Source organism: Scyliorhinus torazame, chromosome 9 (assembly GCF_047496885.1).
Source record: "Scyliorhinus torazame isolate Kashiwa2021f chromosome 9, sScyTor2.1, whole genome shotgun sequence".
NCBI classification, from domain to species: Eukaryota; Metazoa; Chordata; class Chondrichthyes; order Carcharhiniformes; family Scyliorhinidae; genus Scyliorhinus; species Scyliorhinus torazame.
Window position 1 is genome coordinate 58,869,885 of NC_092715.1, and position 15,282 is coordinate 58,885,166.

General features: G+C 48.3%; 1 protein-coding gene across 2 annotated transcripts in view; it reads right to left on the bottom strand.

Moving 5' to 3' along the window:
* The window catches only part of LOC140429224 (uncharacterized), a 77,784-nt gene that overhangs the window by 41,802 nt on the left and 20,700 nt on the right, over nt 1–15,282 (bottom strand). For both annotated transcript variants that reach the window (XM_072515968.1, XM_072515967.1), the window contains exon 5: nt 1,726–1,843. In XM_072515968.1, the coding sequence (XP_072372069.1) occupies nt 1,726–1,843 (118 nt within the window). The remainder of the gene's footprint in view (nt 1–1,725; nt 1,844–15,282) is intronic.

Below are 15,282 nucleotides of genomic sequence, written 5' to 3' on the forward strand. Positions count from 1 at the left end.
AGAGGTGGACAGGGCCCACAGGCCTTTAATGCAGAGGCCAAGAGCGGGGGAGCTGCCACGGGTGGCGATTGTGTGCTTGCACAAATTGGTCGAAAGGAAAGGATTTTACGATGGGCCAGGGAGAATCGAGACTGAGAATGGGAGGGGATTCGTGTCTGAATATATCAAGATATTGGTGCGGAGCTGGCGATGAAACATGCAGGATTCAACAGGACTAAAGCAGTGTTGTACAGAAGGTAGATTAGGTTTGAGGTGCTGCGTCTGGCGCAACTGTGGGTCACATTTGAAGGCTGGAAATATTATTCTGAAACGCCAGAAGAGGCGAATGACTTCACAAGGGACCATAAACGGGGGTAGAACGGAGAGTTGTTGTAAGATGGAGGAGCTGCATCTGTAAAGGCTGGAGGTTATGGCAATTGTATTTTGCCAGATGGTTGGGAGTGGGGGGAGGGATCGGTGGTGGTGGGGGAGGGATGTGCAGGCAGGGCTGTCAAGTGGGAGCTGCCACGCTGGCAGGTAATGCTGGTGAACGGAAGTGAGGAGGAGGAGGCAGAGAGAAGTGGCCAGGTTTTTTTTTTGGGGGGGGGGGGGGGGGAAGAGATTACGACGCGGTAGAGTTGGAGACTGAGCGTGGTCATGGATGAAGAGGGGGGCTATCTTGGATGGGCCTGATTTAGGGTGGTATTAGAAGAGGCAAAGCCCGAGGGGGATGATGGCAGACAGTTGAGGGGAGTGGAGGCGTAAGCATTTGATTTCTTTGCGGTGAGCCAGGCAGTGTCGTTGGGGGGCGGAGTATGTGCCACATTGGTTGGAGAGGATTAGTGCGGGGCAGGTGCAGAGGCTGGAATGGGGGCTAGATTCGGGTTTGTTGGTGGATAAGGTGTTCTACAAACAGGTGAAGGCGGCGATCTTGTTCAAAGCACACAGGGACAGGAGGAGGAGGGAGGAGCATAGACGGTTGTTGGATGAGATAGTTGAGGTAGACAGGAGATACTCTGGGGGGCCCCACTTGAGTTGTTGGCGGAGAGGGAGAGGTTGCAGGGGCAGTTTGATTGGTTGACGACGGGAAGGGCAGTGGACAGCTACGGAAGGCGAGGGGGGGGTGCAATATGATATGGAGAGAAGGGGAGTTGTCTGTTGGCCCACCTGCTGAGGAGGCAGACTGAGTCCTGGGAAATTTTAAGGGTGCGAACAGAGTCGGGGGAGGTAGTGTCAGAGCCGGGGAGGATAAATGAGGTGTTCAGGGGGTGCGACGAGAATTTGTATGGGGCGGAGCGGAAGGGGATATGGGACAGTTTCTGGATGGATTGGAGTTTCCAAGATTGGAGGAAGAGAAGGGGCAGTCATTGGAGGGGCTGTTGGGGCTAAGGGAGGTGATTGACAGCATTAGGGGGATGAAGTCGGGGAAGGCTCCAGGGCTGGATGGCTTTCCGGTGGGGTTTTATAAGACGATCACGGCAGAGTTTGCACCGCATCTGTTGGAGGATCGAATTGGTTTCGTAAAGGGCAGGCAGCTCTAGTGACATCAGAAGGCTGTTAAATGTGGTCATGACTCCCTGTTTGGAATAAAATATATTTAAAAAAAGAAAAGCATTTTGGAGAAACGCCCTTCATCAGAACATCCTCTTGTTTCACATACGCTACCTTTTGGAAGCAAAACTGTGGTGAAATAATGGATAATTTAAATAAGACTTTGATCCTTCCAATACGAAACTGAACACATACCATGCAAGTATTCAAACAGGGTGACGACAGCAAAAATTAGGAGCAAAGATGATATAATGAGAACAAGTACTTCTCTTTTAGTAAGTCTCATATCATCCATTTCTGGCCATAGGCTTATCTGCAAATATAGAAATTGGTTCATTAAATACCTGGGTTAAATGCAAGATTTTTTTTCAATTTATCAGTCAGCTTGATTCTTATTGCCAATCAACATGATGATCTTCCCTGTTTGGGAACGGAACACTTTGAACATCCAAGTTAGGTAGAGTAGAGTTCGATATGGAGTAAAATTCCCCCTACTCTCACCATTATATCTTAGTTCAACACTATGGTGCTATTCTTGCCACTCCAATGTTTTGCAATCTTCTAAACTAAGTGTAATTGTTCATTTTTATTACTTATTCGTTTCAGATTTGGGGGATTTTGTTGCTCTAAGAGCATGCATTTCTTTGGCTTGTTGTGACAGAGATTTTACATAACATCTTTATAGATTTATCACATTGAATTAGGCCATAGAGATCAGTGCTGGATCCACAGTTTTTTTACAATATATATTAATAACTTAGGACGAGTGAAGTGAATGAAATATCAAAACGTTTATGGATGACAGGAAATCGGTGGGATGGCAAATGACGATGAAGGATATAGACAGGGTGGGTAAAAACTTGGTAAATGGAATATAAAGTTAGGAAAATTTGGTAGGAAGAATACAGGAGTTGAATATTGTCTAAATGGAGAAAGGCTGCAGAAAGCTGCAGTACAGAGGGATTTGGGGGTCCACATGCATAAGTCACAAAATGATGATAATAATAATAATAATAATAATAATAATAATAATAATAATAATCGCTTATTGTCACAAAGAGGCTTCAATGAAGTTACTGTGAAAAGCCCCTAGTCGCCACATTCCTGTTCGGGGAGGCCAGTACGGGATTGGATCCCGTGCTGCTGGCATTGTCCTGCATTACAAGCCAGCTGTTTAGTCGACTGTGCTAAACCAGCCCCAATTGGGAATGCTAATGAATGTTGGCTTTTATTTCAAAGGGAATAAGTATAAAAGTAAGGAAGTCCTGCGAAATCCATACAAGGCACTAGTTATGCCCGCATCTGGAATACCTTGAACAGTTTTGGTCCAGTTATCTAAGGGAAGCTACACTGGCATTGGAGACAGGTTCACTAGGTTGATCCCAGTTATGGAGGGATGAGGAGAGGTTGTGCAGATTGGGCATGTACTTATTGGAATTTCGAAGAATGAGCGGCAACTCTATTGAGACATATAGGAATCTCAGAGGCTTGACAGGTCAGATGCTGAGGTGTTGTTTTCCCTTGTGGGAGAGACTGGGATCAGAGGGCATAATCTTACAGTAAGACATCACCCATTTGAGACAAGGAGGAATTTCTTCCAAGGGCAGTGAATCTGTGGAATTCTTTACTGCAGAGGGCAGTAGAGGCTGGGTCGTTAAGTATATTCAAGGCTGAGATAGATTGATTTTTAATCATTAAGGGTTATGGGGATGTGGTATTATAGGTATTACGGTACCTGAGAGGCTGAAGTACCATTGGTAGAACCTATATGCTTGCTATTGGCTAGAGTGTATAATAGCTCCGCCCTGATAGGCAGGGTATAAGAACCCGTGCCATCCCAGCAGCCCTCATTCTGCATCTGAGCTGCTGGGGGAAACATCTAGCTTATTAAAGCCTTCAGTTGTACAACAACCTCATTTTAGTGGTCATTGATCGTGCATCAGGGGATAAGGCAGGAAAGTGGAGTTGAGAATTATCATATACCAGCCATTATCTCACTGAATGGCGAAGCAGACTTGATGGATCGAATGTCCTACTTCTGCTCCTACGTCTTATGGTCTATTCCATACGGATCCCACAGGCGATTTTGTGCTCCATCTCCAATGTGTTCCTCTCTCTCTTTCCCTCATCATTCACAAACTTATAATTGAAAAGCAATTAGCTGAGGTTAAATACGTTAAGTTATTTAGTCCGGATGGACTCGCTTAGATAACTGCTTATCAGAGAGGGCAGTAAGAAGTTTTACACCAGGTTAAAGTCCAACAGGTGTTGTAAGACTTCTTACAGTGCTCACCCCAGTCCAACACCGGCATCTCCACATCATATCAGAGAGGGGAGGGAGAGAGAATGACAAAGGCTTTGTATAATGTAGACTGCCACATTGATTTGTGGCACTATGGACTTGAAGAATTGGAGCTTACAGTTCCCAAACAAAGTAACACGATTACGAATACAAGGCGTCTCCTCCAGGAAACAGCAGGAGATGTCACTTCATAACAGGAAATAAGAAAGAAACATGAATGGAGATTCGGATACAGAAATAATTTGTTTCTGTCAAAATCACATTTAAAAAAAAAAGATACAACAACAATAATCACTACCTTAACTACTTTGACCACTGATTGTGTTACAAAGTTCATGAGAATGTCTCAGTTACAATAATGTTGTGACATTTGCTTATGTTCAGGATGGTGTGACCTGAAGAACTGTGATAATAATGGCAAGTACCAGACGTGCAATGTTAGTTTTCAGTCTGGTTACATCCACACATTCTCCCTTCCCAACACAGGAAAAGGTATACCGATTTAAAAAACTACATTCTACATGGATTGAAAAATGTCATCAACAACTTTTTCCATGCCCAATTGTACCTTTCAATTCACTCTTACTTGCCACATTAATGTAACTTCACACTGTATAATTGTACACTCAAAATTCTTAACCATCCCCTTTACTCAGGTAAGTAAATTCAGCTGTGACATTTTATCTATTTCCCCAAACCATAGGGCGGCAAGGTAGCATAGTGGTTAGCACTGTTGCTTCACATCACCGGGGTCCCAGGTTCGATTCCGGCTTGGGTCACTATCTGTGCGGAGTCTGCATGTTCTCCGTGGGTTTCCTCCGTGTGCTCCAGTTTCTTCCCACAAGTCCCGAAAGACGTGTTGTTAGGTAATTTGGACATTCTGAATTCTCCCTCAGTGTATCCGAACAGGCGCCGGAGTGTGGCGACTAGGGGTTTTACACAGTAACTTCATTGCAGCATTAATGTAAGCCTTCTTGTGACAATAATAAAGATGATTATTATTGTATTGGTGCTCATGTATAAAGGTATTTCAAATCATTTTAAAATCACTGCACTTATCCAATGAATAACTGATGTTGAAAGTATGACACAAAACAATGAAAATTCATTGCAGAATTTTCCACGGCAAAATAATAACAAACTACGATGACAGCTTACTAAAGGTTAAATTAGTTTGTCGCACGACTGTGGGCTTTTTGAATCTCATTTTAATTGATTTTGCCTGGTAAGAAAGTTGCACACTTCTTATGACTATCGACATAATTAAAAATACGCAGTGCATATCGACACACACCATACAGGTCAAGCAGCCTGGTTGATTGACAGCCATCCGAAAGCTTAAACAGTAAATCCCTCCATCGCTGAAACAGTGGCAGCATGTGTACCATCTACAAGACGCAGGGCTGCAACTCACCATGATTCCTTAGACAGCATCTTGCAAACCCACAACCGTTACCATCTAGAAAGGTTAGGTCAGCAGACCCATGGGAATATACCCACCTGCAAGTTCCCCTCCAAGCCACACACGATCCTGATTTGGAACTATATAAGTTTCCTCACTATCTCTGGATCAAACTCCTGTGACTCTCTTCCTCAGTGATGCAAGTGCAAAATGACATGGACTGCAATGGTTCAAAATCAGCTTCTCAAGGGCAATCAGGGATAGGCAAAATCGGCTGGCCTAGCCAGAGACACTCACATCCCTTGAAAGAATAAAACAGAACCCAGCCTGCTGCTCACAGACCTGCAACTCCAAAGGAAAAAGGGTATCAGTAGGGATGTGCAGCTCGTTGAAAGTCATATAGGCGGTGGATAAGCTTCCTCAACAAGAGAGTCTCAGGAGACCCAGGGTCACCTGTCAAGTGGTGGAAGACATCTATAGCCTGCTGGCCTCACTGCCCTCAGCATCTTTGCCTGAGGGTTCTTCCAGGGCCCTGTCAGAGATAATTGCAGTTAACAGTACTGAATTGGAGTGTCAACCTTCTTATTAAGGGATCAGAGTTCTACCAAATGAGTCATTGTTTAATCACAATTTTTAAAAAACTCTGTACTGCTATTCATTGTTTGTGGTGCCTTTTATTTATGACCAGAGTATAAAGCAGTTATGGAAGCTAAGACCTCAACAAGCCTCATCAGATTTTTATTACTGTAGTTAAAAAGACAGTAAACTTTATTTGAACATTTTACTATTAAGTAAAATATATTAGCTCACAAGGAAATGGTTATGGAACTGGACAGCTAACCGAGAGGGCGAGAGTTCAAATCTTACCATAACAAATTGTGAATTTAAAATTTATTTAAGCAACTAATGTGGGCTCGTCCTAGAAAATAAATGACTGTGAAATTAGCTCTATCCTCCTAAAATGCCAACTGCCTCCTTAATATTCTTTAGGAATGGGAAATTGCCATTACTTCCTGATCTGGCCGACACATGCCTCACGTCTCATCCTAGCCCTTCAATCTCAACCAGCCCTAGAGATATCTGTGCTCATCCAACTTGTGCCCTTTTTCCATCCTGGATTTTAGTCTCCACCATTAGCAGCCATGCCTTCAGCTGCCTAGGCCCCAAGCTCTACAATTTCCTCTCTGCACCTCTTTGCTATTCTCCATTAAGACCCTCCTTAAACCTACCTCTTGAGGTAGGCGCAGGTGAGGTGGTTGATGTTTTGTTGAAGAGTGGGGGGGGGGAGAGAGAGAGAGAGAAAGAGACAAGTTGAAAAAGGTTCGATGACAGTGGGCATCCGAGGGTGGGCCTGGAGGGTCGCATGACACGGCCCAAAAAGGGGTATGACTGATTGGCAGGGGAGAGGGGGCGGAGAGCTCCCATCCCAGGCTGGTAACGTGGAACATGAGGAGGTTGAATGACCGGTCAAATAGTCACGTGTGTTCACACACTTGAGTAGTCTGAATGCGGCCTTTTTTTAAAATTTAGAACATAGAACATAGAACAATACAGCGCAGTACAGGCCCTTCGGCCCACGATGTTGCACCGAAACAAAAGCCATCTAACCTACCTAACCTTCTAACCATCTAACCTTAGAGTATCCAATTATTTTTTTCCCAATAAAGGGGCAATTTAGCGTGGCCAATCGGCCTAACCAGCACATCTTTGGGTTGTGGGGGTGAAACCCACGCAGACACAGGGAGAATGTGCAAACTCCACACGGACAGTGACCCAGGGCGGGGATTTAACGTTTATGCCCCAAACTGGGATGTTGTACTTTGTAAGGCGGATGCTGGGGAAGATTTATGTGTGTGTGTGTGTGTGTGTGTTGGGGGGGGGGGGGGGGGGATTTTAATACGGTTATTGAGCAGAGTTTGGACCGACCGAGTCCGAGGTTGGTGAAGGTGTCGACAGTGGTGGAGGAGCTAAAGGGGCTTATGGAGCAGATGGGTTGGGGGGTGGGGGTGGGGTGGTCCCGTGAAGGTTTGAGAGGCTGAAGAAATTTTCATACTTCTCCCATGTTAGACAAGGCGTTGCTGGCGGGGGTGGTCGACTTGGAGTATTTGGTAATCGTGCTCTCTGGCCACGCGCCGCATTGTTTGGATTTGGAGGTGGACCGAGGTGGGGGAAGGGTTGTTGAAAGATAGGCAGAAGCTCCAGATGGAGTTCGGATTAGTGTCTACGGGAAAGGCGGTGGGGCAGCGATGGAGGGCCAGAGGGGCAGTATGTGAATACGGTGAGAAGGCGAGGAGGGTGCTTGCCCGGGTTGGGCAGGGATTTGTAGACTGGGTCTGGTTGCTGTACAAGGCACAGGTTGTAAGCGTGCGGAGAAACCGAGTGAGTTTGGGATATTTTGGGCTGCAGTGGGGGAACGAGGCAGGGTTGCCCGCTCTCCCCGTTGCTCTTTGTTTTGGCGATAGAGCCGCCGGCAATGGCTCTTAGAGCGTCGTTAGGGGATTGGAGGGATTGTGCGGGGCGGGGGGTGGGTGGGGGTGCGCGCTCAGCATTGGGTCTCACTATACGCGGACGACCTGCTGTTATACATTTCAGACCCATTGGGCCGAATCGGGGGCATTATGGGGATTTTGGCCGGTTCTCTGGGTACAAGTTGAACATGGGAAATGTGTTCCCGATCGAGATTAGAGGGCAGGAATGGAGATTAGGGGAGCAGCCGTTCAAGGTACTGGGACGAGTTTTAAATACCTGGGCATCCAGGTGACGTGAGATTGGGCGCAGCTGCAGAAGCTGAACTTGACTTGTTGGTTGAGCAGATGAAGAGGGACTTTAAGAGGTGGGATGTGCTGCCATTGCCACTGGCAGGACGGGTGCAGACAGTAAAAATCACGGTACTACCAGGGTTTCTGTTCATGTTTCAGAACCTCCCATTCTTTGGCCCAAAAACGTTCTTCAAAAAGGTTAATGCGCTAATTTCTGGGTTTGTGTGGGCAGTGTAGACCGCACGGGTCAGGAGGACATTTTGTGGAGCGGGGGCGAGGTGGGGGGACTGGCGTTGCCAAACATGATGAACTATTAGTGGCTGGCGAATATTGCAATGATCAGGAAATGGGTAGTGGGGGAGGGGTCGGAGTGGGAGCGGATGGAGGCAGTTTTATGTAGGGGAACGAGCTTAAGGGCATTGTTGACAGCGCTTCTGTCCTTCTCGCCAGCCAGGTACTCCAGCAGTGGTAGTGTAGGCCCTTAAGAGTGTGGGGGCAGTGAAGGCAGCATTTGGGATTGGAGGGTGCCTCGGTGTGGGCACCGATCTGTGACAACAATTGGTTTGCGCTGGGGGGGACTGGATGTGAGGTTTCGGGGGTGATAGCAGGCAGGGATTGAGCGATTTGGTGATCTGTTTATAGGGGGCAAATTCGCAAAGTTGGAGGACCTGGAGGAAGAATATGAGCTGCCTAGGGGGAACGGTGTTACGTTACCTGCAGGAACGGGATCTTGTGAGGAGAGTGGTGCTATCTTTGCCTGGACTATCGCCCCTGTGGTTACAGGAGGAGGTAGGGGAGGGGAAGGTGTCCGAGGTCTACAAGGAGTTTATGGACTGGGAGGGGGCTCTGCTGGAGGATATAAAGCATAAGTGGGAGGAGGAGCTGGGAGGGGAGGTGAAGGCCGGGACATGGGCAGAGGCCCTACGAAGGGTGAATGCATCCTTATCGTGTGCAAGGCTAAGCCTCATTCAGTTTAAATTAATTTATAGAGCACATAAGACGGTAACACGTACAAGCAGGTTTTTCGAGGGAGTAGAGGATAAGTGCGGGCAGTGCGCGGGGAGGTCTGCAAATCACATCCACATGTTTTGGGCATGTACGAAGCTGAAGGAGTTCTGGCAGGGGTTTGCGGATGTAATGTCCAAGGTGCTGGGTGTGAAGGTGGGCCCAGAGGCAGCGATATTTTGGATGTCGGAAGACTCAGGGGCGAAAGAGGCCACTGTCTTGGCCTTTGCCTCCCTGATAGCCCAGAGACAGATCTTATTTGGATGGAATGACTCGGAGCCGCCGAAGGCCGGGGTGTGGCTGAGCGACCTCGCGGAATTCCTGAGGCTGGAGAAGGTCAAGTTCGCCCTGAGGGGGTCGATTGATGGGTCCGATTGGAGTTGGAAGCCGTTCATTGACTTCTTTAAGGAGGATTGAAGGGTCAGCAGCAAAGGGATGGGCTAAAATGGGGAAGGTTATAATGGGGAAGGCAGGATGGGAGAAGGGGGTGATAATAATCATTATTAGTGTCACAAGTAAGCTTAAATTAATACCACAATGAAGTTATGTTGAAAATCTTCTTGTCGCCACACTCCGGCGCTTGTTCGGGTACACGCAGGAAGAATTCAGAATGTCCAATTAACCTAACAAGCACGTCTTTCGGGCCTTGTGGGAGGAAACCAGAGCACCCTGAGGAAACCCACACAGACACGGGGAGAACGTGCAGATTCCACACAGACAGTGACCCAAGATAGGAATCGAACTCGGGTCCCTGGCATTATAATGTTGTATGATTTTTCTTCTGCTTTTGTTTGTTTTTATGAAAATGCCTGAAGAAAACTTTTAAAGGAGAAGAAAAGCTGTTGACCATTTGTCTTAACATGTTCATTTGTTTCAGTGTCAAAGTCCCATTTAATAGTGCTCCTGTGAAATTATTTTGGACCATTTTATTATGTTAAAGGTGTAATATAAATCAAAGTTGTTGCAGTCCACACTATGTGGTTATAACAATATTAGGCGGGAACTGAAGAACATAGATTGGGGGCGGATGTTTGAGGGCAAATCAACATCTGACATGTGGGAGGCTTTCAAGTGTCAGTTGAAAGGAATACAGGACAGGCATGTTCCTGTGAGGAAGAAAGATAAATACGGCAATTTTCGGGAACCTTGGATGACGAGTGATATTGTAGGCCTCGTCAAAAAGAAAAAGGAGGCATTTGTCAGGGCTAAAAGGCTGGGAACAGACGAAGCCTGTGTGGCATATAAGGAAAGTAGGAAGGAACTTAAGCAAGGAGTCAGGAGGGCTAGAAGGGGTCATGAAAAGTCGTTGGCAAATAGGGTTAAGGAAAATCCCAAGGCTTTTTACACGTACATAAAAAGCAAGAGGGTAGCCAGGGAAAGGGTTGGCCCACTGAAGGATAGGCAAGGGAATCTATGTGTGGAGCCAGAGGAAATGGGTGAGGTACTAAATGAATACTTTGCATCAGTATTCACCAAAGAGAAGGAATTGGTAGATGTTGAGTCTGGAGAAGGGGGTGTAGATAGCCTGGGTCACATTGTGATCCAAAAAGACGAGGTGTTGGGTGTCTTAAAAAATATTAAGGTAGATAAGTCCCCAGGGCCGGATGGGATCTACCCCAGAATACTGAAGGAGGCTGGAGAGGAAATTGCTGAGGCCTTGACAGAAATCTTTGGATCCTCGCTGTCTTCAGGGGATGTCCCGGAGGACTGGAGAATAGCCAATGTTGTTCCTCTGTTTAAGAAGGGTAGCAAGGATAATCCCGGGAACTACAGGCCGGTGAGCCTTACTTCAGTGGTAGGGAAATTACTGGAGAGAATTCTTCGAGACAGGATCTACTCCCATTTGGAAGCAAATGGACGTATTAGTGAGAGGCAGCACGGTTTTGTGAAGGGAAGGTCGTGTCTCACTAACTTGATAGAGTTTTTCGAGGAGGTCACTAAGATGATTGATGCAGGTAGGGCAGTAGATGTTGTCCATATGGACTTCAGTAAGGCCTTTGACAAGGTCCCTCATGGTAGACTAGTACAAAAGGTGAAGTCACACGGGATCAGGGGTGAACTGGCAAGGTGGATACAGAACTGGCTAGGCCATAGAAGGCAGAGGGTAGCAATGGAGGGATGCTTTTCTCATTGGAGGGCTGTGACCAGTGGTGTTCCACAGGGATCAGTGCTGGGACCTTTGCTCTTTGTAATATATATAAATGATTTGGAGTAAAATGTAACTGGTCTGATTAGTAAGTTTGCAGACGACACAAAGGTTGGTGGAATTGCGGATAGCGATGAGGACTGTCTGAGGATACAGCAGGATTTAGATTGTCTGGAGACTTGGGCGGAGAGATGGCAGATGGAGTTTAATCCGGACAAATGTGAGGTAATGCATTTTGGAAGGGCTAATGCAGGTAGGGAATATACAGTGAATGGTAGAACCCTCAAGAGTATTGAAAGTCAAAGAGATCTAGGAGTACAGGTCCACAGGTCATTGAAAGGGGCAACACAGGTGGAGAAGGTAGTCAAGAAGGCATACGGCATGCTTGCCTTCATTGGCCGGGGCATTGAGTATAAGAATTGGCAAGTCATGTTGCAGCTGTATAGAACCTTAGTTAGGCCACACTTGGAGTATAGTGTTCAATTCTGGTCGCCACACTACCAGAAGGATGTGGAGGCTTTAGAGAGGGTGCAGAAGAGATTTACCAGAATGTTGCCTGGTATGGAGGGCATAAGCTATGAGGAGCGATTGAATAAACTCGGTTTGTTCTCACTGGAACGAAGGAGGTTGAGGGGCGACCTGATAGAGGTATACAAAATTATGAGGGGCATAGACAGAGTGGATAGTCAGAGGCTTTTCCCCAGGGTAGAGGGGTCAATTACTAGGGGGCATAGGTTTAAGGTGAGAGGGGCAAAGTTTAGAGTAGATGTACGAGGCAAGTTTTTTACGCAGAGGGTAGTGGGTGCCTGGAACTCACTACCGGAGGTGGTAGTGGAAGCAGGGACGATAGGGACATTTAAGGGGCATCTTGACAAATATATGAATAGGATGGGAATAGAAGGATACGGACCCAGGAAGTGTAGAAGATTGTAGTTTAGTCGGGCAGTATGGTCGGCACGGGCTTGGAGGGCCGAAGGGCCTGTTCCTGTGCTGTACATTTCTTTGTTCTTTGTTTGTGGTTGTCTTAATGTCTCTTTGCAGTGGTCTAATAAGCCACTTCTGGTGGAAAAGGCACATTGCCACCATCTGAAGGCAAGTGGCACAAGCATTAATCATGGCCTTGCCAATCATACACCTTCCAAGAATAAAAAGTTGAAAATAACCTCTCATCATTAGGGACATCACTGTATGATACAAAACAATTTTCTCAGATTCTTCCACATCATCTACAAATGAGGCATGACGAGTGCTCGGCTCCCTAGCTCACCAACACTTGCCTTAAATCATTAGTTAGAAGGCAGACAAGCGGACTTCCGGGTGCGGCTATGCTGAGCTAAGTCGCACTTCCGGCAGCTTCCCGCCAGAAACAGACTTTTGGGCTTCTTTGAGGGGCCCCAACAGCAATTGTTAGACGGTTCCCAGTGTGGGAAGGTGACAGTACGGCTCCCCCGGCACTGTATGGATTGGACTAGGAGTGGAGCGGTCAAGAAAGTGATTTTAGTGCAGCAAAGAGTGCGAGGGAGGAGAAGCAAGATGGCGGCGGGTGGAGACCAAGCAGCGTGGGTGCTATGGTCGCAGCAGCAGCAGGAGTTCCTCAAACGCTGCTTTGCGGAGCTGAAGGTAGAACTGCTAGAGCCGATAAAGGCATCGATCGACAAGCTGGTAGAGACCCAGAAGGCTAAAGGGGCGGCGATCCGGCAAGAAGCCTCGGAGAACGAGGATGAGATCTTGGCCTGGCGGTGAAGGTGGAAGCACATGAGGTGCTGCACAAGAAGTGGCAAGAAAAATTTGAGGACATGGAGAATCGGTCAAGGAGGAAGAATCTCCGGATTCTGGGTCTCCCGGAGGGAGTGGAGGGCTCTGATGCCGGGGCATATGTGATCACGATGCTCGACGCGCTGATGGGCGCGGGAGGTTTCACGAGGTCCCTGGAACTGGACGGGGCTCAACGAGTCCTGGCGAGGAGACCCAAGGCCAACGAGCCGCCAAGGGTGGTACTGGTGCGGTTCCACCGCTTTGTGGACAGGGAGTGTGTCCTGAGATGGGTCAAAAAAGAACGGAGCAGCAGGTGGGACATCACCGAGATCCGAACATACCAGGACTAGGGCGCGGAGGTGGCCAAGAAGAGGGCCGGCTTCAACCGGGTTAAGGCGGTTCAACATCGGAAGGGGGTGAAGTTCGGATTGCTGCAGCCAGCGCGATTGTGGGTCACATTTCAGGATCGGCACCACTACTTCGAGACGCCGGAGGAGGCGTGGACCTTTATCCAAACTGAAAAGTTGGACTCGAACCGAGGGTTTGATAGGAGGGGGTGCCTAGGGGGGTTACTGTGTTTTCTTTGGTGCTGGGTGGGGTGGGGCGAAATGGTTCAAAATGGAGGCCTGGGGATGGGGAGTTGAGACAAGGCAGCAAAAAGGGAGCTGCGCCAGAGGGGGCGGGGGCGGCTTGGATGGAAAGCGCGGGCTTTTTCCTGTGCTAGGGAAGGAAGGGGGTGGGGCGGTGCTTGAGAGGAGCACACACTGATTGCCAAGGGGATGTGGAGGGATTCTCACATTGCGGGGTCGATGGAGTGGCGGGAGAGGCCGGGGTCAGCTGACTTACGGGAGTGCCATGGGGGGAGCAAACTGATCCGGCTGATAACTTGGAATGTAAGGGGCTTGAACGGGCCGGTCAAGAGGGCCCGGGTGTTCGCGCATCTAAAGAGACTGAAGGCAGATGTGGTTATGCTCCAGGAGATGCATTTGAAGGTGGCAGATCAGGTTACGCTGAGAAAGGGGTGGGTAGGGCAGGTCTTTCACTCGGGGTTGGACGCGAAGAATAGTGGGGTGGCGATTCTGGTGGGGAAGCGGGTGTCGTTTGAGGCGCTGAACATTGTGGCAGATAATGGAGGTCGGTACGTGATGGTGAGTGGTAGGTTGCAGGGGTGCGGGTGGTTCTGGTGAACGTATATGCCCCGAATTGGGATGATGCCGGATTTATGAAGCACATGTTGGGCTGGATTACGGATTTGGAGGCAGGGAGCCTGATAATGGGGGGGACGTCAACACGGTGCTGGACCCAGCACTGGACCGTTCTAGGTCCAGGACAGACAAGAGGCCGGCTGCGGCCAAGGTGCTTAGGGGGTTTATGGACCAGATGGGGGGAGTGGATCCATGGAGGTTTGCCAGGACGGTGGCCAGGGAATTTTCCTTTTTTCCCCACGTCCTTAAGGGTGATCTCGGGGGTATGGGTTGGAGAAGGCAAGGTCTCGGCGATTTACCAGCAGCTGCAAGAAGAGGAGGAGACCTCGGTGGAGGAGCTAAAGGGCAAATGGGAGGAGGAGCTCGGGGAGGAGATAGATGAGGGTCTGTGGGCTGATGCCCTGAGTAGGGTTAATTCTTCCTCCTCTTGTGCCAGGCTCAGCCTGATACAGTTTAAAATTGTTCACAGAGCGCATATGACAGAGGTGAGGTTGAGTAGGTTCTTTGGGGTGGAGGACAGATGTGTGAGGTAGATGTGTGAGGTGCTCGGGGAGCAAATCACGCCCATATGTTCTGGACGTGCCCGGAGCTGGATGGGTTTTGTAGAGGGGCTTTGCGAGGACTATGTCCAAGGTGGTGAACACCCGGGTCAAGCCGAGCTGGGGGGTAGCATTATTTGGGGTATCGGACGAGTCGGGAGTGCAGGAGGCGAAAGAGGCTGGTATTTTGGCCTTTGCGTCCCTGGTAGCCCGGCGGAGGATTTTGTTACTGTGGAAGGATGCGAAGCCCCCTAGTGTGGAAGTCTGGATTAATGACTTGGCAGGGTTCATCAAGCTGGAGAGGATAAAGTTTGCCTTGCGAGGGTCTGTGCAAGGGTTCTTCAGGCGGTGGCAACCGTTCCAAGATTTTCTCGGGGAGCGTTAGGAGGAGGTCAGCAGCAGCAGCAACCCCCCGGGGACGGGGGTTCTTTTGGGGTGGCGTTTGTGTTAAGGTGGGGTGTTTCCCTATTTGTGTTTTTATTGTTATATGGGGGGTTATTGTAGTTTGGGGAAATTCTATGTATAATTCTTGCCGGTTGTGTTCTTATGTTCTTTTTTCTGTAGGGGGGGGGGGTTGTTGAAAATCTGAATAAAGATATATATATATATTTTTTTTTAAAAAGGCAGACAAGCACTCAC